Consider the following 25,347-nt stretch of genomic DNA (forward strand, 5'->3'; position numbering starts at 1 on the left):
CCTAAAGTGCAGGCACAAGTCACATAACATGGGGCAGCTGGGAAATTGACAAAATGGCGTTGGTGCACTTCTCACACAGATCCATGCTGACAATGCAGAGAAAAGTGTTGCATTTGCATCCAGGACACTTATAGAGACAGAGCATAAGTATTCAACTGTTGAAAAATAAACTCTAGCATGTGTTTGGGCAACAGAAAGATGGAGAACCTAGGGGTAGAGAATTTACCTAATGCACTGATCATAGCCCTTTAACTACACTGCTTACAACAAAGGGACTAGGAAGAGCTGGAATGTGTATAGCTAGATGGGCAGCAAGGCTACTGAATTTCAATTACAAAATGCAATACAAACCAGGTTTGAAAAATGTTACTGCTGATTGTTTGTCATGTTTTCCTTTACCTGCAGCTTCTGATACACTGGATGAGGACATAGAAGTTGTAGCACTGAATGATTTACTATCATCTACAGTTACAGCTGCTGATTTTAAGCAAGCTTGTCCAATTCAAGTAAAACTACAGGACATCTTACAAAGCAAATGGCCAAATGCTGAGAAGAAACTCAGTCCTGTCTTCAACCTTAATACAAGATTAGACATGAACTGTTGTTAGTAGATGGCTATGTTGTCCATGGAGCTCACCGCTTACTGGTACAAGAGACCTTGCGAGAAAAGCTCATACAACTTGCACATGAGAGTGATCAAGGAATTGTACATACAAAACAAAGACTACGAGAACTATGCTGGTGGCCAGCAATGAATACATTTCATTCTTGTGTTACTTGTCAGATTCATTACAAAACAGCTATCACACATACACCACCACTTTAGCCAGTACCATTTCCTGATTCAGCATGGGAAAAACTTGGTATTGATATTGTGGATCCTTTTACAGATGCTCCTATAGACTGCAGATTGCTATAACCTTGATAGACTATTACAGAAAATGGCCTGAAATTGCATTTGTTTCTCATATAACATCAGCAACAGAAATAACATTTCTGTCTACAGTCTTCAGCAGAGAAGGCAATACAAAGGAGTTAACATCAGACAACGGACCACAGTTTGTCTCATCTGAGTTTGAATTCTTTCTAAGAGAGAGCAATATTGTGCATAGGAAATCTTCAGTGTATTACAATCAAATGGAGAAATCAAGCGATTCAACAGAAGTCTGAAAGAAACACTACAGACAGCAAATCTTACTGGGAAATCTTGGAAAGTATTTACAACAGAGTTCCTACATAACTACAGAGCAACATGCCATGCAACAACCCAATCATCTCCAGCTGAATTATTACATGGCAGACAGATGTGCACTAAGTTACATGTTGCAGACATCAAACTTCCACAAAATACTGTGCTTACAAAATCATCTACTGCTGACATTGTCAAACGTCAACAAGCCAAATGCAAGGCTTATACTGACAGAAAATGCGGTGCAAGAGAATTGCATTTTCAGCTTGCATCTTTAGTCAGAATTAAGAAACCAGGAATACTGAAACAAGGACAATTTACATTTACTTCACCACTTGAAGTGAGACGCCAGTGAGGACCATACACATATGAACTATCTGAAATAAGGATTGCAAGTCCTCATGCTCCTGCTAGATATGATTTTGGAGAAGCTCTATTTGATGAAGGACATTTACCTACTCCTGATGCCAACTGCAATAGGCCTGAAGAAAGTTAACCTTTAAGGTGTACTGAGAGAATCAGAAAACTACCTGTATGGATCAAGGACTATGTGATGTGAAGAATGTATATTATTGCTTTAAGATGCATTGTTGTTGTTTATTACATTTGCCCAAATGCTTTCCTACTATAGGGGGAATATGTGGTGTTTATACAAATGGCCTGTAGGTGTCACTGTGCACATGAGTTGTGCTGTGCATGCACAGTACTTTCTATGCAGCTTGGGGTGTTAAAGTTGAAGCTACTGTTGATGTGTAATGGCTGCATGAACCTGCTAATAAAGCACTGTTATACTCTACTGATCATTGGCTACCAAAACACAACAGTATGGTTGTGGGCAATCCACTAATTCAATATTAACCTGCTGTTTGTTTGGGGCTTTCTAATTAGGGATGCACCGAATCCAGGATTCGGCCTTTTTCAGCAGGATACGGATTCGGCCGAATCCTTCTACCCGACCAAACCGAATCCTAATTTGCATATGCAAATTAGGGATGGGGAGGGAAATTGTGTGACTTTTTTTTCCCCTTGCCACCCCTAATTTGCATATGCAAATTAGGATTCGGTTCGGTATTTGGCCGAATCTGTCCTGAAGGATTCGGGAGTTCAGCCAAATCTAAAATAGTGGATTCGGTAAATCCCTATTTCTAATCCTTTTGATCCATTCAATTCTGGTTTTAACCCCTTTTTAAAACAAAAAGTATTATTGGGAAGAGAAGGGGACATTTATACATATTTCACATAAAAACTAATTTGTTCAATTAAATAAATGTTAAATTTTTACTGTATCTCTGGAATGCCTCTTTACAGATGATGAATATGCTAATAATACATTCACCTGATAGATTCGCAATGCATTGTGATGATTTATGTGCTTCTTTGATTACCCCTTGAATAAATGTTGAGATTAATCAATAAGTCTGTTAGCCTCTATTATTGATTCCATCTATATGTGCAGGGCCAGCACATGCACAAACCCATCTGTCACAAACCCATTCTGCCTATACCACTCCCCACCCCAGTGAGATGCAGGTTGTTCAGCATTTGGGTTTGTCATGTGATGTTAAAGGAAAACTATACCCCAAAATAAATACTTAAGCAACAGATAGTTTATATCATATTAAGTGGCATATTAAAGAATCTTACCAGACTGGAATATATATTTAAGTAAATATTGCCCTTTTACATCTCTTGCTTTGAACCCCCATTTTGTGATGGTCTCTGTGCTGCCTCAGAGATCACCTGACCAGAAATACTACAACTCTAAAGCTGGCCATAGATGTTGAGATTTTTAAAAGATCCGATCCTCATTGTGAGACCACGATTTTCTCGGAACGATTGACCATCAACTAAAAAGACCAATTTGACAGGAAAACAAAGGGTAGCTGCCTGCTTGACCCTGCAAACATAGATAGATTGCACTGGGACCGACAAAGATTCTTTAACGTGGCAGATCAATTTCCTGACAGATGTCGGCCAAAAAATCATAAGATGTACGATCGTTCGAATCACAATAACCGCACAATAATTTCGAAGGATTGGTCGGACTTTGCTAAAGTTTTCCTTTAACTTTTTTTGTGTGTGATGTTGCCGGTGGCTTTGTTTCCCTATGAAGAGACATAATGATGCTGGCGGTGTCATTATATGCACAAGGGGTAAATGTTCATGGGATCTTATAAAACTCCAGCCACTGAAGTGCCATCTCTCAGATGCACCTGTCCCTTTATGTGGCACAGATCAAACAATCACTTGGCTCAGATCAATGCTCTGCTCACTGCTCAAAATGTGCTTCACCTGATACTTGATCTAAACCAGCCATAACCCATAGCTATCACAGTACAAGTAAAAATAGAAAGAAAGATATGTATAGCATTTTTATCAACATTTCCCTAATTCCTATATAAGTCAGTTTATAGATGCAGTCTTGAAGATTAGATACAGTTGAATCCTGATATGCAATGATACTGTGCATAGGGTGATACTGTGCATCTCCTCTCTCTCTACCCCCCCACCTCGGCTTTCACTCACACAATCAGAACTCATCCTCCCGACTCACTGCCCTTGAGATGACAACAGAGCTGCCTGAGAAGCCAAGCACACTGTAGTTCAATCCACCACGACAACCATTCAGTATCTGCAGAGCAAATATGTGAAACATCTGCAAAACTGCACAGAAATAATCAGCTATCTGTGTCATGCCCATGTGACTGCTTATATTCACAGCACATGTGTGATGTCTCCTCTCCTGCTCATGACTTATCTGCACTGACTGACCAGTCCTCTTCCTTCTCTGCCTCAGCCTGCACACTGCACACTTTGTACACACTAGTCAGCCTAGCACGAGCTACTCCATTTTTATGCAATGGAACAACTCTAGGCTAGCAACTCAAAACGGCACCAATTTCTGACTGATTGCACAAACTTCATCTAATACAGGGCAGGTTTGGGTACAAGATAAAATTACTAGTTTTGCAAGGATTCCAGTGGATGATCCTACTTATGGAACAGTCATTTCCAAATTTTAACTTGTTGAAAGGTTCACAGGTGAAACTTCAGCAAAACATGAATTATTATCTATCTGAAAGAAAAACTGTCTAGTATAGATAAAATAGCACTGGGGCAATGGTAATTATTACTAGGACAAGTTTGATCATGTCCATAACCTTCTCAGCCCATGTCTCCAATTCACATGGGCATGCCACGTACATACGTGGCATGCCCATGTGGATTGAAGACATGGGCTTTTTACCCAGCCTTTTTCTCTGGGCCCACCTTTGAAGGCACCCGAACATCGTCCATTGTTAGTGCTGAATCATCAGATACAAGTAGAATCCTATTGTTTCTACCTGTATATCTAATAATTTAGCTCTGCATGTGTGTATTGAAACAAACACTCTTTTTTGTAAAGATCTTTTCCAAGAAAGATCGTAATTGTTATGTCTATGGCCACCTTATGAAACCCAGTTGTCACCAGCTGTCCGCCTTAAGCAGAGCCTCACTGATCATGGTTACAACTTTCCAGGGTTAATTAGCCCAATAATCAGAAGAAGGTCATCCCTCGAGGGCACAAGATTGACGTCACTCAACCTTGTACCTGAGACCCCCATTGTGCTTTTAGCAAGGGATCAGTGCTCTCCTCCCAACCCCCCATGTTACAGGCTCACAAGTGAGATAAGATAAAACAAGTAATAAAGATCAGACTGAGCCAGATGGAAGAGTTGTTTACAATGCACAAACATTATGAAATATGTTGCTTGCTGCATTTCTTTGGGAATTGCCTTGCAGCTCTGGAGAGGTTTGGGGATTTATGGTGATTTTTAGTCAGTGCACTATTTACAGCTGGTCCCTTGGCTACCAACACTTGTTTACATTTTAGAATTAAGTCAAAATACTTGGAATTAAAACCCAAGCCAAGCTGTAATATGCTATGATAGTTATGATTATGTTAGCCAACTTTGAATACAGCAAATACTCTAGGAAGTGCAAGATTAAATGATTCCTCCAATTCTGTTAAGACCTGTTAAATTGTAAAGTTTTAGGACTTTAACTCATTATCCAGAAGGCCATTTCCTATAGACTATATTTTAATAAAATAATAATTCAACCCTTTTAAAAAAAGTTTCCTTTTTCTCCAATAATACAGTACCTTGTACCTGATCCAAGCTAAAATATGATTAATTCTTATTGGGTACAAAACAATTCTAAATATTTAATATTTATGTTCTGAGCATTTTGGATAAAAGGTAATCTGTCATGATCGGAGAGCCAGATTTATGGGCAGGCATAGGGTAGCAGAAATTGGGAGGGGCTCTATGTTGCCCACTGGCTGAATCACTACTGGGAACTGGGAGACTTGGACATCTCCCAGTACAGGGGATCACAACGGGTCCAAAGATTCCGAGCCACTGGGGAAAGCAGGGGGAGGTTGGAGAGTTTGTAATTTGGGGGGGTGGCCTAGGTGTATAGTGTCTTAAAATGAGTTTAACTCATGAGCAATTAATTTTTCCCCATGCATTTACCCATAGCAACCATTCAAATCTTTGATTTCATTTCTAGCTTGCAGTAGTTTGCAGTAGTTTACACAGTATGTTATCAGTAATAGCATCTGTGCAACTGATTAACGATGTTAAGTCTCCACACTCGCTTTTCCAAATTTATTCATGAAATTAGGGTGTGGGGGCATAATACTGACAGGAATGAATACGAAATTGCTCCTAAGGAGATATTTGTCCTGGGGTCCCAGCGCTTGAGTGTCCCACCAAGATTATAAATGGTGTCAGTATATGCAACCCCATTTATATATACCATAACATAAACAACCAAGTAAGGTTTGGGAGGCTGAGAAGTGATACTAACTGCAAGCTCTTGGGACTGATTGGGTCTTATCATACACAAACAATAATATATCAGTGGCCTACAAATTATTTTAACAACCAAGGGCCCGAGGCCACCACCAGACCCAAATACAAAAGCAACCTCACATTCATGTTGGTAGCTGCTGCTGCTAAGTAACTGAAACAAAATCTTGCATTGCAGTTGTTCCTGCTGCTGCTCTTCTGTCTTTACATCTATCTAGGCAATGTAAAGACATATACAGGTATGGGATCCATTATACGAAAACCTGTTATCAACAAAGTTTAAATTACAGGGCCATCTTCCATGGACTCCATTTTATATAATAATTAAATTTTTAAAAAGAAAAATTACTTTTTTTCTAATTAAAAATGTATTTAAAAAATAATAAATATGGTGATCCAATACGGAAAGACACCTTATCCGGAAAAACCCCAAAGCATTCTGGATAACAGGTCTATACCTGTATAACAATAATACTTGTAGACACCTCTAACATGAATTGTAATGTCTGCATTGATGTTTCAGGCCTAGGTGACTATGACAAGTGGGTATGTGAGGCCTGCAGAAAAAGCCATCAGGGATACCACTTCTATTAAATAACTTCTATACGGATATGCGCTACCTTTAAAGGGGAAGGTCTTAAAAAACAACTTTAGAATTTATTTTTTATTTACACATACACTGATGTTATTTGTACAGCTGTATATGAATGTGCCTGCATCCAAAAATAGACTTTCTGGCTGGTGGCCGCAATGACCCGGTCTGGCAAGTGTACTTGAGTTGGATCACAGAGAAAGTCAGCTTCCTAATGTAAACAGCAGCATGAAAGTCACAGCAGTGGAGAATCAGGGTGAACACATTGTTAGGAAACAGTTTTCCCAAGAAAATGGCACTTAAAAGGGAGGTGTCAACCAGTGGCATAGTTTGGCACCCCTGGGTTTCCCCCTGTCAATCTCATTTGCAGACCCCCTATCCTCTCGATGCAACAGTGCTAGATATTAAAGGGGGAATTGAGGGCAGCAGGGGCCAGAAGGGATACTGCCAGCAGTGGAGGGGGTTGTGAATGTGGATGGTGGCCTGTATTGGACACTGGTCATTAGCGAACTCCCTTGGCTGCAGGCCCCCATGTGGCTACTAGTTTGCATGAAAAAATTGACAGTTACAACAGTGTGCCAAGGGATTACATACATCATCAATCAGTCTACTTTTATTAATATCTGTGTAGAAATTTTTAGTCAAATCAGTAGCACCTTGGAGAGCTCCCACGCACCCCCTTGCATTTTACAAGTTAGGTGCAGGTAACCTAGTGTCCAGTTACCTTGATAACTTCACAGCGCTGTCCCACAATAAAGAAGATGGTGTATTAGCAAGAATGATTACTGGATAGTGGAAATATGTACAGTAACTTGGCTATTTTAACTGTGCATGGTACTGTGGAAATGTCTTTCTGTAACCAAAAAGCTTTACATTGAACAGCAGGGTCCTATTAAAGTCTTGGTAGACCTTGAGTAAAGGTAAAATTGTTGGGTTCCCTCACTGAAGATTTAAACAATGGCAAACAGGTAGCAGATGGTGAGCAGCATTGGACTGGAGCAGAGTGGAGGGGGTAAAGTGGACCTACAGTTGCTAACAAGGAAAGAATCACATCATGGACTAATGGGTGAGAGACTGGTTGACGTTATGCATGAACAGTCACAGTTGGCCCTGGTGAAATGCCCCTTTTGCCCTTTTATTAAGGTGGCTCTGCTAAGCAGGAAAGAGCTGTAAGTCTCACAGGCGGGAATAATGGGCGTGGCTGTGTCTCCCTTGGGCAGCCACAGACAGGAATATAGACATTGCTGGCAGAGAAGAAAATAAATATGTTTGTAGAGCGGACAGCTAAGTGTTTTACACAGATTTGTCTATTTACAAGACTAAATTCATAATTCATGTCATGATGGGTTCAAAGCCAAGAAATTGTTTGCTGAGTATGTACATACAGTACATTTGGCCTTTATTTTGTTTCAGGAATCCAGTTAATCTTCCAGCAGAGACTGCTGTGTCTGGGTTCTATAATGTATCTTCTGTCAAACACTTTACAAAGCAACATAATATTCACGGCACAGGAACAGTCACAAATCAAGGCCACTCGTGCGTGGCAATAGTTGTTCTAACACAAGTTTTTTTAGCAACCCAAACTGCCCAAGGGCGAGAAAGATTCTTTCTTTCTTTGCCCTCATAAATCTAATATAAATTGGTCCTTGAATTTATAGAATATGTACAACAATGCTTTAGAGCTGTAGTAATACTACAAATCCCAGATTCCCAATTCCCAAGCCACTGGATCTCACTGGGATAACGGATGTTGTAACTAGAGTGCCATCAATCAAATAAATTGCTAAGCCACCCATTGACTGAGGTTTGGCCATTTAACTACATAGTATTTGTCTGATTTAGACACCAGTTGGCTGAGACTACCCTTCAGCATCCATATATTACCAATATGCATGATGTGCCCTTATGATAATTTCAGGTACATTCAAAGCAGTTCTCTGCATTTGCCCCGACTTTGGCATTAAAGGCACAACCACCAACAAGGGGGATTTCTCTTTTGCATCTCCCTTTGCTAAAATACAGTAGGTGTATAATTCTACATAGAATTTCACAGAGCGCCCCCCCTCCATTCCGCCAACTACATGTCATTTAGATTGAGATGCACAAGTTATGGAGATGCAGCAGATGCAGCAATGATGACGTGCCCTTACTGTAAGGACAACTCTCAGAGGTTGCACTCTCACCTCACGCTGGAGTGCCTCCTGTGCCCCTTAGTGCTCTTGCACGTTTGCCCCAGGTCTACTATTATAAACCCCAGTATCCACTTGTCCTGCGCTGCTTGCTATTTCTAGTAATAAGGACCTTTGAAACAATGTAGCTGGCAGTTCTCCTTCAGCCAAGACATTATTTACCAATAACACACTGGAATTTTTGCAATAATGTTTCCATTGCATATGTAGGCAATAGCAATATAGCAAACACCAAAGGACAAATTCTGGTGGCAATAAAAATTATGTCTATGCATGACCACATTATGCAATTATTATGATGTGAAAAAAGATTTTATTTGAGTTTACAACACTATAAAAATACCTTTTGCTCATATCTGAACTTAACTATAATAGCACAATGCACCTATGTGCCAGTGGCCCATACTTATGTACATGGCACAACGTGTTCTGGCACGAGGCAGACCTGTACCGAAACACTGGCCCTGGGCAATACTGTGCTGTGGGCCAGTTAAAACAACTATATCCCATCCATGTGCTTTATGTTTTGTGTTTATGTTACAAATTTTTTTTCATCTGGTTGCAAGGCGTGCAATTCCACAGGAATTCCGGGAAATAATCTTACATTGTGGGTCAAAACCCAGATAATGTGCCATCTTTATGTACTCCTTTAGTAAATGAGCCATTCCCAGTCCTATTTTGTTATTTGGTATTCAATTAAAGGCTTTTTAATTTTATATATGTTGTCCCTTTTGTTTTTTGTTTTGTATGAATCCTTCTATGTAAATATATTTTGTTTGGCAACTCCAATTCTCTTCCTCTGCAATTTCTCTTTTTTCCCTGTCTCTCTCCTTTCACTCAACCCACTTCCTTTTGGTACAGAGTGGAGGCTTTGCTGATTGCGATGCAGGAGTTGTCTTCTGCATTTTCTGGCCGGCGGTTTTAGTTACCATGGTCTCTGTTAGTTTTGGTTGTAGTAGACAGCAGCCCTGGTGGCCCATTACTGAGAGAGACTGGTAAGAGGGGCCAGAGGTCAACCTATTTTAGCATTTATAACATATCACGTCTGCCTGGCACAAGAACTACTCAAATGTCAATTGAGGGAATTAAAGTTTTATTAGCTGAGCTGGGTCCCTAGCAAGTCATTATAAAGTAATGGGTCTTTGCCAGTCTTTTGGCTCACTTGGTTAGCACAGGCAACATTAAGAACTCACACATCCGAGACATAATTACAGGGATTAAAACTAGGGTTTTGGCTATTAGCAAACATTCCTCTTACATGTATTTCTAAATCATCCCTGCCGAACAAGTCACAACTAAAATAATTAGAATGTAATGTTTTGTCAGGCTCTGTGTAGAAGCTGCAGCTACCACAAAGGGGAACAAGAAGTCAAGGGAGTCTCACCAGATTTGCAAGTGGGCTAACAAGTTATATCCATTTTACTCTAGGGAAGATGAGACTATCTACCTGATTCTGGCTGCTGGTTCAAGAGCTTCTTATCATTTACACTATGGCACCTACGTGGACTGGACACTTCATATTAGCATTTCAAAAGGCAGCGAACAAGCAGCAAACAGACAAAAAGGAACACATAGCCTACCTGCTAGGTGGGCATTGTCCTAATTTGCTGTGTATCTGGGTACAAAAGGTTTTGGAACCAGCACCAAAAAAACAGCACCTCCAGAAACTTAGCAAAGAAATGTGGTAGGAGACTGTACACTTTGTGTCTACGTTCTGTGTGTCTCAGCCTTTTTATGTTGCATATTTGGAATAAAGGCAAGTAGATTGTAAATTGTTGAGCACTAGATATGTGCAGATAAGTTTGTGAATATATTGAATATTTCTAGGCCAGCTATTCATTGGGTACCAATAGTGATAGCATCAATGAAATCCTGGTGGCCTATTTGCTGATTCATGATAATTTCGTTAACTGTGAAAAAATGTGCTGCAACAAATAATTAAAGTGTTAAGCTCTGTGAATTTCAGTTTATGGTGACCCTTGTATGAATCTTTGAAAGGTATCTATAGGTGTCAGTAATGGTGCATCCCTCACAGTATGACCTGCAGTCTTTCTGTCACAAGGTGCAATGCAGTGTGCAAACTCCAGCAGAAAGGGTCTGCATGACTGCTCTTCTACATCAACTATTATTTACAGACCAATGAACGGCTGAGCCAATGATACTTTCCTGGCCACCTCCTTGGTTACATAATAAAGAAATGTGTTCAGAGAGCAAGTGCAGAACTTACATATACCATGTATCCCTCCCCTTGCCATATCAGAGTGTGTGTTGTGCATACCAAGACCAAGATCAAAAGGAAACTGCAGAAGCTATAGTCAAAATCACTTGTGCCTATGTATCAGGTCTTTATCGTATTTACTGCACTTCTGGGTCATAGATAGTCCCAGCTACATTTATCATTGAGGAATTTAGGCCTTCATTTGTGCTTTTCAATGCAATGTAACAAGACAATGTGTCCCACACACAATGCCTCCTACCCCCAAGCCATTTCTATACTATACTTCTAGAAAATAGCTACACGTTGATGGTGATGAAAATTATAGTTCAACAAAAGCTGAAGGTCCAGAGTTGATAGAGATGGCCTAACTAACCATCATGTAGCCCAACCTCCATGACGCCAAGACTGACCCTTCAGCAGATATCCACAACTCTGACCTGAAATGCTTTGATCTCACCAGCAGGCAGTTATTGGTCAGGACAGGATGTAGGAGAAGATACACAGAAAGATGAAATAAACAGGTTGGTGGGTAATCTTGTGGCATGGGAAAATGTTGCATATAAAGGACTATGTAAGCAAGGATAAGGTGTGAATAAAGAGTCCTTTTATATTTAAAGGGGACCTGTCATCTACACATAAAAAGTTGTTTAATGAAACTCCTTTGCAAATTTTTTTCATTGAAACATCCATACCTGTTATAAAGGGTGTTTAAAGGGGAACTCCACACAAACATAACATTTGCTTTTTGAAAGGTAAACATAGTTTCAAGCAACTCTGCAATATACATCAATTAAAAAATATGCAGACTTTTCATGATTTTGAATGGTTTCTGACAGTTCCCTAAGCCTCGCCCCCTGCTCTACTGATCATCTGTCTGATTTCTTTGCTGAGCTGACTGACTACTGTTACTTTGTATCAACAGCCAGCTGTCCTCAGCCTGCATCCTCCAAACCCCACAATTCCCTGCACACATGATTTCAATATGGAAAGGAACATCACAGTGCAATGTGTGTACATAGGCGGATTTTCAATAAGGCTAGGGGAGGCTAAGCCTCCCCAAACCTGCCTGGCACCTAACTAAAACGAACTCTCTCCGTTTCTGACTGCTGGTTTACACCTTTATCATTGTGGAAACCGGTTCTCTGAGCTGCACACTGATTAGATCTTATTCCTCATGGTTTCCCCAATCAGAATGCACCTCTCTTGACTGACAGTAGAACTAGCCAATCAGGTCACAGATAAAGGAGGGGGTGGGGGTGAGATTCGGATCGTCGGAAGGCACTGCAGAAAGGACTAGAAGGAACCTCACCAGAGGTGTAACTAATTTGCTGCAGATTTCAACTTACTGCTCCCACAGGTACAGTACTATACTGGAAAAACTCTAACAGCTTAAACACTATCTGTATAAAATAATTGAATTAACTCTTTCCCCATGAAAAGCAAATTGTCCTTTTTATGTTTTTGCACTTGTTTTTTTTCTCTTACTTTGTTTATTTTAGTCAAAGGGGTGTTCACCTTGACATTAACTGTTAGTATGTTATACAATGGCCAATTCTAAGCAATTTTTCAATTGGCCTTTATTATTTATTTTTATAGGTTTTGAAATATTTGCCTTCTTCTTCTGACTCTTTCCAGCTTTTTAATGGTCACACCATCTAAAAACAAATGCTCTGTAAGGCTACAAATGTATTGTTATTGCTACTTTTTATTATTCATCTTTCTATTCAGGCCTCTCTTATTCATATTCCAGTGTCTTATTCAAATAAGTGCATGGTTGCTAGGGAATTTGGACCCTAGCAACCAGATTGTTCAAACTGCAAACTGGAGAGCTGCTGAATAAAAAGCTAAATAACTCAAAAACAGATAATAAAAAATGAAAACAAATTGCAAATTGGTTTAAGAATATTACTCTCTGCATCATAATAAAAGTTAACTCAAAGGTGAACAAAACCTTTTAAGTCTGTAAGTTAGTCAGATATTCTGAGACAATTTTTGTCTTTAATTTTTTTTATTATTTGTGGAGCTTTTTATTCAGCAGCTCTCCAATGTGCAATGTCAGCAATCTGGTTGCTAGGGTCCAGATCACCCTAGCAACCATGCATAGATTTGAATAAGGAACTGGAAAGGGGTCTGAACAGAAAGATGAGCAATAAAAAAAAGCAATAACAATAGAATTGTGGCCTTACAGAGCATTTGTTTTTAGAAGAGGTCATCCCCATTTGAAAGAAAGAAAGAGTCAAAAGGAGAAGGTAAATAATTAAAACTATAAAAAAAGAAAAAATGAAGGCCAATTGAAAAGTTGCTTAGAATTAGCCATTCTATACACATAAAGTGTACTTAAAAGTGAAGCACCCCTTTAAGGTGGCTTGGAAACAAAACAATGTTGTATTTCAGTGGGGGCATAAATATATCTGAATCTCTGCCACCAGTACCCACTGCATATCACTGCATATATGTGCTTGTTTTGTAAATATAGACTAAATCTCACATCTAAGATTAACACTGTTTAACACTTCACAAATATATCACCCCTTTGTTAAAATTAAAGGGACATCTGTGAACACAAATGGATTGAGAATCCATTTAATATGAGTTGTGGAACCCACAGAACCGCTTGAGGTAGTTGGGGTGGGGGTTTATTTTCATTCCAGTGGTGCATCCACTAAGCCTCACAGTAGCTTTAGGTCAGTCTATGAATGGCCCATCTTTAGCCTCCCCAAACAAAAAATTCACCCTCCGCCTATGTGCGTGTAGTTTCTGCATGCTGTCTGTAAGCTGAGGAGAAGTTATTACAAGTTGTAACATCAGTGTTTTTGTCCCTCCTTCCCTGCCAGGATTTCAAATGATGCAGAAAAAGAACTGTTAAACAGCTGGATTTCAGCATGTAAAATGGCATTTAATCATACTTTTCGAAGAAACAGGTAACTGTGATGGGTATATTAGGGGTTTCTGTGTTATGTGGGCCTCTTTATCAAATTTTGGTTTGGAAGCTGGAGTTCCCCTTTAAATATCTGAGCTGACAATCAAATATTACCTGCCCTGCCTCTATGCCTGAGGTATAGAGGTGGGGCAGTCAATTACTTTCACTTTCCATTCAGCAATTTCTAGATATCACTGCCCTCCTCACATCCCCCCTTCCCTCCTCACACTCTATAATTGTATAGGGCACTGGCATGGGCATTAAGTCCTCATTCTGGTGCATACACATGATTTTGCAATGATACACAATTTGTCTTAACAACAAATTGCCACAAAATGGCTCCTGTCTGCTTGCTGTGATTGTATTTGAAGACAAGAGGAAACAAAATTTAAATAATAAATTTAGGGGCAAATTCATTATGCGCCGAAGCGCCTAACGCTAGCGTCAATTCGCTAGCGTTGGCCATTTTCGCTACTTCACAAATTGACTAATGGACGCTGGTGTAACTTCGCTAGCGTAACTTCGCACCCTTACGCCTGGTGAATTTGCGCAACGGACGTAACTACGCAAATTCACTAATGCGCGCATTGTTCTGAACGCTACCTTTTACGCTAGACTTCCTTCACCACCTCAGACCAGGCGAAGCGCAATAGAGTAGATATGGATTGCTTAAAAAAAAGTTCAAACGCTGGCGTTTTTTCTATATTATGGGTGATAGGCTGAAAAAGATCGAAAAAATTTTTGGGGCTCCCCTCCTTCCCCCCTACATTTCCTAACTCATGGCAACTTAAAGGGAATCTGTCGTCATTTTAAACTTTTTTTTTTTTTTTTTTTTGCATTTTTATAAAAAACACATCCATAAACACTGTCTGGCAAATAAAATGTTAATCCACAAATCCATGCATAAGTTATTTTAGTTTGTATTTTGTCATGGGGGCTTCCATTTCTGCTCATTACACATTCATCCTGTGCTGCTCTAATAGCAGGCACAGCATTACCTGTGTGCTTGGAGGCAGCCACTCTGTAATGAAAAGCCAGGTCGCACTACGACATGAGAATCTAGCTGTACACTCCCCCTCCCCTCTCTGCCCATGCGTGTTATGTTTGGAGGAGAGAGGTCACATGGTTTGCAGGGAAGCAATTACTTTCACTTTCCTACCTTCTGCTCTACAGCTGCACTAGCAGCCCCTCCTCCCACAGACGACTATCAAAGCTCCTGCCGTTCTGTAAGTTTGTTCTTTGCTTTCCTTTGGAGGGGGGAACTTTCTCTCCTTGCTGTCTTCCTAGTTTGTTTTACTGGTTACTAGATGAGGTAAAGGAGCTGTGAGTTCCCTCTGCTATCCACCTCACACACACCTTGCTCCTTTCCTGCCTGCAATACTTCTTTTTTCATTAACTACTTACTGCCTCCTTTCTCATGAGCTATTTTAACCCTTGCTAGACTTCCTCTTAAGTTTTCCTGGTTTTCAAGTATGTCCTTATTTTATCCTTTTTTCTATTACCTGTCATCAGTCCTGGGAGTGTACTCCTGTGTTTCTGCCATTCATTTTTGTGTAAACAAATATAATAAACTATCTATATAAAATATTTTTTCCAGTGTCCAAAATGAATTGTGTGTATGTGTATATATTTATTTTTTAAACATTAGTGTGGGCGGTGATCACAGGACTATCTTATTTCAGTCCTTCTGAAGTGGTGTCAGTGGGAGCTTATCTTGATTCCTGCCTATTGTTCAATTGACAGGCTCAGCAGACAAGGCTCTATTTACATTACAGCAGTTTGTAGGAGGGAGGGGTAATGACATCACTCCAACTTGCAGTGCAGCAGTAAATTGTGACTGAAGTTTATCAGAGCACAAGTCACATGACCTGAGGGCAGCTGGGAAATGTCAAAATGTCTACCCCCATTGCAAATTTTAGAATTAGATATAAAAAAAATCCATTTCTTGTTTTGAAAAACGGATTTCAATGCAGGATTCTGCTGTAGTAGCACTATCAACTGATACATTTTGTAAAAAACATGTTTTTCCACGACAGTAACTATACAGTGGGCACACGTGTAGGGCACAACGCTAGCGCAACTTCGCAACCTTACGCTACCCCTGAGCACAACTTCGGATTTTAGTGAATTTGCGGAGCGCTGGCGAAACTACGCCTGGCGAAGTGTGGCGAAGTGCGGCGAAGTTACGCCTGGCGCAACTACGAATCTTAGTGAATTTGCCCCATAGTGTAAGATAAGTTTATTTTTCTCAACTAACATGATAGAAAATAATATGGAATTAATTCTTTAGGGGGCAGGTCCCCATTAACTACCATATTCTGAATAGGCCCAACTGAGGGTCCAGCAGGGCAGATATCCACTGTTTATTCTATAAACAGCCCTCAGACTACAGCTCTTGTTTCTCCTTGACAATCCATTGCTAGGGAAGCTGAAGGTTTAGTTCAAAATCCACCCGATGGCAACAGGTTGCCCATTTCTAGAACAGGTTGGGCATTTTTAGCCTAATGCAGTGCTGCCCACCATATTAAATACATTGTGGCAGTTATCCACAGTATCACATGCTCATGATCAAGAGTATAATGAAATAATGATGTCATATATAGATAGAATGGCACTGGAGCTTGTTCACAGACTGAGGGCCATAACAATCTCAGACAAGGGCAAGATCTTGGTTGCCAGTTGTACAGCTTTGGATTAAAAGGTCAATAACATAAAGTTACATAGTTACATACTTAAATCAGGTTGAAAAAAGACAAAGTCCATCAAGTTCACCTCCTCCAAATGAAAACCCAGCATTCATATACACATACCCCTCCATACTTTCGTATAAATTATATATACCCATATCTATACTAACTATAGAGTTTAGTATCAGAATAGTCTTTGATATTATGTCTGTCCAAGAAATCACTCTTAAAAGAGAAATCAACCTGTGGGGAAAAACCCCTGTACCCCCCACTCCAGGTAGACCTCCCTCCCTCCTCCCCCCAGGCTAACTACCCCCCCCCCGGGGAAATGCCCCATACTCCATACTTACCCCTCGGCGAAGATTCTTCCAGCGAAGTTCCACGCGTCCATCTTCCACGTCCTCTGTAAGCTGACTGGGAGATTGGTATTTCTGCGCATGCGCAGTTGGAGCAGTTTGCCGGTCCGCGACAACTGCACATGCGTAATTACACGGAAATTACCATCTTACTGAGGAGCCGGAAGAAGGACGCGTGGAACTTCACTGGAAAAGTCTGCACTGAGGGTTAAATATGGAGTATGGGGCATTTCCCCCGGGGGGGGGGTAGTTAGCCTGGTGGGAGTTGGGAGGGAGGTCTACCTTTGGTAGGGGGTACGGGGTTTTTTCCCCACAGGTTGATTTCTCCTTTAAAGACATTAACAGAATCAGCCATCACAACATCACCCAGCAGTGCATTCCACAACCTCACTCTCCTCACTGTGAAGAACCACCTACGTTGCTTCAGATGAAAGTTCTTGCACTGCGTACTCCAGATGAATCCTTACCAGGGACCTATAAAGAGGCATAATTATGTTTTCACCCCTTGAGTTAATGCTCTTTTTTATGCAAGACAGAACTGTATTAGCTTTAGTAGCCACAGAATGATACTGCCCAGAATTGAACAACTTGTTATCTACAAAAACTCCAAGATCCTTCTCATTTAAGCAAACTCCCCAAGCACTGCCATTTAGGGGCAGATTTATCAAGGGTCGAAGTGAATTCAAAGGAATTTTTGAAGTAAAAAAAATTCGAAATTTAAAGTAATTTTTTGGATACTTCGAATTAGTTTTTACTTCGAAATTCGACCGTTGATAAATCTGCCCCTATCGTGTATAACTTGCGTTTATATTATTTTTGCCAAAGTGTATAACCTTGCATTTATCAACAATGAACCCTCATTTTCCAGTTTGCTGCCAGTTTCCCAACTTAGACAAATCACTCTGCAAAGTGGCACCTATAGTTCTGCACAATTTATTATCATCTGCAAAAATAGAAACAGTACTTTCAATGCCCACCTCCAGGTCATATAAGCAATAATAAACAAGTTGAAAAGCAAGGGACCAAGTACAGTGCCCTGTGGTACTCCGCTAACAACACTGGCCCAATTAGAAAAGGTTCCATTTAACACAACTCTTCGTAGTCTATATTTTAGACAGTTCTCTATCCAGGTAGAAATACTATGTTCCAGGCCAACATTCCTTAATTTAACCAGTAACCTTTTGTGTGGCACTGTATCAAATGCTTTAGCAAAGTCTAAGTAAATCACATCCACTGCCATCCCAGAATCGAGGTCCCTGCTTACCTTCTCTTAAAAAGAAATTAAGTTAGTCTGGCAAGATATATTACGCATAAAACCATTCTGGCACAAACTCATAGTATTGTTATTTGCTATGAAGTCCAGTATCTTATCCTTTATTATCCATACAAAAAGCTTTCCTACCACTGACGTCAGACTAATTGGCCTATAGTTTTGAGTCTGAGAACGGGATCCTTTTTTGAATAGTGGCCCCACATTAGCAATCACCAGTCTCTCGGCACCATGCCAGACTTGAATGAATCCTGGAAAATTAAGCAAAGAGGTTTGGCAATCACAGAGCTAAGCTCGCTAAGTACCCTGGGATGTATATCATCTGGCCTTGGACCTTTGTTTATTTTAACATGTTTTAGTCTCTTTTCAGTTTCTTCATGTGTGAACCATGCATCATTAGTTGTATTACTAGAATCGGGACTATTAATAAGGAAACCTTCATTAGCTGGTTCCTCATTTGTGTAGACAAACGAAAAATTTTTGATTTTACTATTAATATATTTAAAAATTTATTTTGGATTCTTTTTACTGCTTGCTTAAATATCCTTTTCCATATCGATTTAAGCTTGCCTGGTAGCTTTTTGCATGAGTTATTGGCCTCCTTGTACCTTATAAATGATTTGGCTGTCCCAGGTAACAGCACGTCTTTTCTTACCCATCTCAACACCAACACTTCTATTGAACCAAAAAGGACGTTCCTTGCTTACAAGGGGAATATACTGATATGTATTTTTTTTATGCAGCATTTTAAAGACTTCCCATTTTAGTTCTGTGTTTAACCTGTGAAAAGCATTTCCCACTTAATATTTTGCAGAGATGCCCTTATATTGTATTGTTTGCATGTCTGAAATTTGGTGTTTTAGATACTCCCTTACAGAATTGCCTCTGCAACAGAATCTCAAAGGAGACCATGTTATGATCACTATTCCCTAAATGCTCACCCATGCAAATGTTAGAGATTAGTTCAGTATTATTAGTTATTACAAGAGAGAGTTATTCCTCGTAGGTTCTTGAACGAGCTGGAATAAAAAGTTTTTATTCAGCATATTTACAAACCTACTAGCTTTTTCTGTCTTGGAAACCCCATTACCCCAGTCAATGTCGGGATAATTGAAGTCACCCATAGTAAAAACTTGAACTAGTTGTGAAGCCGCTTCTATTTGTGAGAGCAGCTGGGCTTCACACTCGTCACTTATAGGAGGTGGTTTATAGCATACACCAATGATAATTTTCTTTGTAACTTTTTGCCCAGTCAGAAAATTATTATTTTGTCATTAGTAATGATATGTACTAAAACAGTTGGGTCATGCCCTGCCCCACACAATAATTTGTCTACCAGATCAACCACATGCCGAACCCTGGCACCAGGAAGACCGCAAACTGTTGTTTGTAGCGATTCAGACAACAGATTACCCTATCCACTTTCCTAATAATTGAATCCCCTACAACCACAATCTGCTTAGGCCTGACTCTGCTCTCCTCCCCACCACTACTAGAGAAACTTGTCTCCTGGCTGTTAGAGAGAGATCAGCCCCATCTAGAATTGCCAATCAAGAGTTCACACTCCCATCTTCTTCATAAAATCTGGCAAATCTGAAGGGATGCATAAACCCGGATCAGCCTCCATTTTTCTTTTGCCCACCTAAGATTTTCTAACTGTCACCCAGCTAGCTGCCTCAATCAACATCTGGACTATAAATAATCAGTTTGGACTTTCGTTCAACAAAAACTGTATAGTGAAAATAATTATAAATATATTCACCCATATTTGATACTGCAAGCAGGGGTGCTTCGCCAATGAGGCGAGTTGAGGCTGTCGCCTCAGGCGGCAGTGCCCCACTAGGTACCAGGCAGTGTCGGACTGGCCCACCGGGATACCAGGAAAACTCCCGGTGGGCCCAGGGGTCAGTGGGCCTCTTGCTTCTAACTATTTGGCCTATTTCATAGTCATTCCCTATTTCTTTATGGAAACAAAGAGGCTTAATAATGGAAGAATATAGTATAGTATGTAGAGAAAAGAGACTAGGAGAATAAAGAGGTTGAGTGAGGAGAGGTGGTTATAGTAGTTTGGAAAGTGGGCCCTCAGCCTAAGGTTTTCTGGTGGGCCCCTGACATCCCAGTCCGACACTGGTACCAGGGGCAGCAAAAATGCTGCTCCTGGTACTTTAAGAGCGAATTTCCGGGGGAGGGGGGGCAGAAGCAACTGCTGCTGCCTCAGGCGGCAGAGGGGCCAGGATCGCCCCTGACTGCAAGTGCTATACTAGCTAATAAACAACAAACAGGGAACAAAAGCCCCCTAACATATTAGAATTGCCCCTCTTTCATGTCCATCTCTCCATATTATCTACAAAGGTTCCATAGCATTCCAGTGAATTACCAAATATGAAACAAACAAACAAATACAGACAGCTGTTATTCCAATTGCCCTAAAAATTACAACTCCTCACTTCATAGTTAACCAAAATGAGATCCATGGGTTGTGTGTTCTAGGCTAAGGATTTGGTACAAGCAGTCCACTGGCTGTAGCAGGAAAATGGTTAATCCAGCAGTCTGCAGAGGCACTTCTGTTGAAGTGAGTGTTAGACTAATTGATTGGAAGTTGCACTCAGTTCCAATCCCCCCCCCCCTACTGGTCACCTTCATTTGAACTAAATGGCAATCATTCCATTCAAAGCCATTAGAATGTTTCTGGCAAGGGGCCACACAATTGCCTCTGATATTCCTCCTAACTAGCTGCTGCAATATAATAGGATTACTGGAGTCTACATCCCCAACAGCTGTTGCTGGCTACCCCTTACCTTGCAGTCACCCACGCAGGATCTCACAGAGTATTCTCCGGATTGAAGATACTTCTCTAACACAAAGTCAAACTCCTCGTATTTTTCCTGAGCATGTTGGTCCAGTCTCTGGTAAGCTTGAATGCAGTTGCTGCACATCTCACCCTCAATCAGGGCAGGAGATGCTGCAGCTGCACCCACAAAGTCCTCCATCAGGCTCTCGAGACTGCAGTCCAGGTTGTCGGGGTTAGACATCCCTAGTAGCAGGTCCAGGATGGTGTAAGTATCACAAAAGGACAGGGTGTAGTTGCGAAAATAAGCCTTTAAAAAGTTCCTCTTGGAGGAAAAAAAAGAAGGGGGGTAGGACCAATAAGAGGAGGACCAGGAAGAAAGTTGGGGGTAGGATGGAGAAAAAGACCCCCTGTGTCTTTGCAAATAATGCAGTTTGGCGCAGGCTGTGTCCAGGTGAGTGGACTTGACCCCAGTGCAATGAGGAGGTTGAGCAGCAGATTTGGTCAGATTGCTTAGGAAAATGTCCCAGCAGCCCCTGTCCTCTCCTGGGAAGCTCTGGGGGGGCAGCAGGCTGTCGTTGGCTGGCTGGAGGCTGAAGGCGATGCTGCCCCTTGCTTTGGCCCCTGCAGACACCAACCACAGGTGATTAGACAGCAGGACGGTAAAGAACAAGAGAGACGCGAGGGACATTCGCCATCTCTGAGCCCTCTCGGAGTCTGCGCACGGTTTATCGCTGTGTCGGGGTTCCCAGCAGATCTTTAAGACGGCCTCATCTTCCCTTGGATACATCCAAGCCCCCCTGATCATATTTTAGGGGATGGGAGAATGCGGGGAGCGGTGGCCGTGTGCTCTCAGTCTCCCCCCCCCTTTATGTTTGTGGTGGTTTTCCTACACCACCAACACAATGTCACCTACCTCTAGCGAGGGGGCCTACGGAGAGGGGCATCATCAGGAGGGGTGATGATTGAGAGATTGATGATAAGGAATACTGGATGGAGATTGTAATTTTGAATGGAGGGGGTAAAGGATGGAGGAATGGGAGCTCCCCTCCCCAACCCGCCCCTGCCCGGGTCACTCAGTAACCTGCCATTGCAGTTAATACTTGAAAAGCCAACCAGGAAAAAAATACCCCATCCCTTTGTAAGGATTCACCCCAATGTACATCAAGAAGAAGTCCACAGTGGGGACAATGGATAACCCATGTACACCCCCCCACCCATCCCCCTATGATCCCCAAGCAAATCCAGGTAATAGCATTCCCCTGTGGCTGTTGGCCCAACTCAGAGTACCCCTCTGGCTTAGTCCCTGCTCCCCATCCTGTTGCTGGTCCTGGGCAGCCTGTGTTCCCTCTGCTCCTCTCTCTTTCTCACACTGAAAAGGTGGCTGTGCCCTCCTTATTGTTTTCTCTTTCTCTTCTGGTGGGCACTGTTTTTCTGCTCCCTGGGCATGCTGCAGCTAGGGCTGAATATTCTCATGCCTCCTCTTCCTCCCTCTCTCTTCCAGGCCGTGCTCTACCCTTCTGGGCTTCCTATTATTTCTATTTACTCTGTCGCCATCTTTAGCCGTGGAGAGAACACCTTGAGAAATTGATCAGTGGAGAGCGCGGGCACGTGCATGCACGGCCCCGGACAAAATAGCGTGCCTGTCCTCCCTTTCCCTTATGTGCTTTTTTATTTTTATAAAAGCCAACCCACTTCTCCTTCTCCCCGATCCCCTCCCCTTCATTCACTCCATCCTGCCTTTCATTCATCTTCCGTTCCATTCAGATTGTTCTTCCCCCCCCAAAACCCCCACCTCCCACTAAATACTGATTCAGGTTCTCTGATAACTCACTACTACTAACGTTCTTATATTGCACTGTCACCCTGTCCTTTCCACTTCAGAGGCTGCAGCTTTTATTATTATATTTTTATGAGCAGCGCTTAGTGGATAATACACTGTAGGCAGGGGGCCTTCATTGCTAATGCATTCAGGTTTAGAAGCAGTTAAACCTGGGCTCTGGATACTCAGTAACCGACATAAAATGAGAATGATGCGATTTTCAACCTGTTGGCTGTGCAGCAGGGAACTACAAATCACAGCTCCCCTGCTGTTCAACAGCAACTGGTCAAAAACAGTGTCACATGCATCACTAGACATTACAAAAGATCTGGCGATTGAAATCTACGACCGTCTTCATTATCCAGTTATTGGTTTCACATGATATCATGTGTACAGCAGTGGCATGCAGCTGTCGCAAGAAACTAAAGACACTGGAGCTCATTTAGAAACACTGGGCAAATTTACCCCTGGGCAGTAAAATTTAGCAACCAATCAGTTACTTGCTTTAAACAATGAGAGCAATCATTTGATTCGTTGCCATAGGTTACTGCCCAGGTGCAAATTTGGCCAGTGTGTATAAATGAGCCCCATTGCCTGTAGCGATACTGTATTATGTGACTGCAAGCGCAGAGTGAGGTTGCGCTGTCCGTCCCTGGTGGTGCTGAATGTAATCCCTACGCACGGTAATAGGCTATTGACTCTTCTTTATCTGCCACCCATCAGCTCTAGGCATTTCTGCCTTTCCCGGACCCCAACCCCCCCCCCCCCCACACAATACACATATGGTGACAGAGGATGGACTGTGCTTCAGTAACGCATTAATGCATCTCAAATAACATTCTCCTTTAATGCCATAGTATAAAAGGTATATAATGCAATCTTTCACACCCGTCTAATTTCCCTATTCTATAAGTGCTGTTTTATATTGTTAAAGGGCATGTAACCCCCCAAAAAATGATATTTTGCCTACTGAAATAAATAGTGACATGCATTATTACCAATTACCAACGATTTTAAAGTTATTTGTTTAAATAATTGCAGTATTTCTCTGTGTCTTGCTGCACTGCTGGTTATGCCTTCGGAAACAACGCAGCAGTCAGTCTTATAATCTTCTTCTTAGCTGACTTCCACTATATTGTTTCAGAACTCAGAACCACCACCAGGGCAGGGAAAAGACAGATACTGCTTTATATAGCAGTTCTATATACAAATAGCATTATAATAAACAAAATAATTAATGTGCCTTGGAAAGTAATATTTTCTTTATTAGGCAACCTTTAACAACCCCTGCAAGCAGGAAAGGGCAGGGCTGCAATGCTTCTACTCTGGTGGAAATATTGATTCTGCATTTTATACTGTAGTTTCATCACACACAAAGAGAAGGAGGGAGAAAGCAAGATTATATGTGTGTGTATATAGTGAATAAAGTACCCCCTCTTGTAAAATATAAGGATATTATATGTTACCGAGGAGTTTCATGACCAAATAAAAACACAAAGCCGAAGGTCATGGAACTCCAAAATGACATCAGAACTCACCGTTTATAACTGATGACATCAGAACTCACCATTTATAAGGATATAATTTACAGGATATTCATGGCTTTTGTGTATTATATAGTGAATAAAGTACCCCCTCTTGTAAAATATAAGGATATTATAAGTTACCGAGGAGTTTCACGACCATATAAATGTGTTTTTATACAGGTCATGGAACTCAGAGGTAACTTGTAATATCCTCATATTTTACAACTGGGGGTACTTTATTTATTATAATACACACATTTCAGTGAGTCATGTGACAGAAATGACATCAGAACTCACCGTTTATAATTGATGACATCAGAACTCTCCATTTATAAGGATATAATTTACAAGATATTCATGGCTCTTGTGTATTATATACATATATCCATGCAGTAGGGGAGAATCGTATTTGCATGAGAAACAGGGTGGGTGGAGACTCACATGTACAGATTTCCCTGGTATAAATGATCTATGTGTAAAGAGACATAGTAAACGCTTTTGTTGCGTACAATTCAGACATCTTCCATGTAGACATAAAGATTAAAAGGCAAACCTCAGGGGCGTAAATATAGAGGAAGCAGACCCTGCGGTTGCAGGGGGGCCCAGGAGTGTAGGGGGCCCAGTGAGACCCTAATTAATGAGCAATTTTAATATATCTTGGTAAAATAGGCCAACTTATAAATATTTTGGGGCCCTAAATTGAATTTGCTATGGGGCCCAGTAACAACTAGTTACGCCACTGGCAAACCTGTGTTTAGAATCTGACTCAGTGACTGCCCAGGCTAGCCTCAAGCCCTTTGGTGGTTAGTATTGACTTAAAGGGTATCCATGAAAATAGATATTTAAAAGCTAAAAGTGACGACTCCTGAAATAAAAGGATCTCATTAAGAGTAAATATGCTGCAACATATATCTTCAGAAGCCCAACAAAACAC

The 25,347-nt window shown here is 41.1% G+C and overlaps 1 protein-coding gene across 1 annotated transcript in view; it reads right to left on the reverse strand.

The window, feature by feature from the left end:
• LOC108700068 (transmembrane protein FAM155B) overlaps positions 1-22,108 on the reverse strand; it is a 462,070-nt gene extending 439,962 nt beyond the window's left edge. Inside the window, exon 1 of the mRNA XM_018232934.2 lies at positions 21,076-22,108. Coding sequence (XP_018088423.1) covers positions 21,076-21,873 — 798 coding nt within the window. The 5' untranslated portion in view covers positions 21,874-22,108. The remainder of the gene's footprint in view (positions 1-21,075) is intronic.
• Between the last annotated feature and the right edge of the window lie 3,239 nt (positions 22,109-25,347).

The sequence above is a fragment of the Xenopus laevis genome, chromosome 8S, assembly GCF_017654675.1.
Source record: "Xenopus laevis strain J_2021 chromosome 8S, Xenopus_laevis_v10.1, whole genome shotgun sequence".
Lineage (NCBI taxonomy): Eukaryota > Metazoa > Chordata > Amphibia > Anura > Pipidae > Xenopus > Xenopus laevis.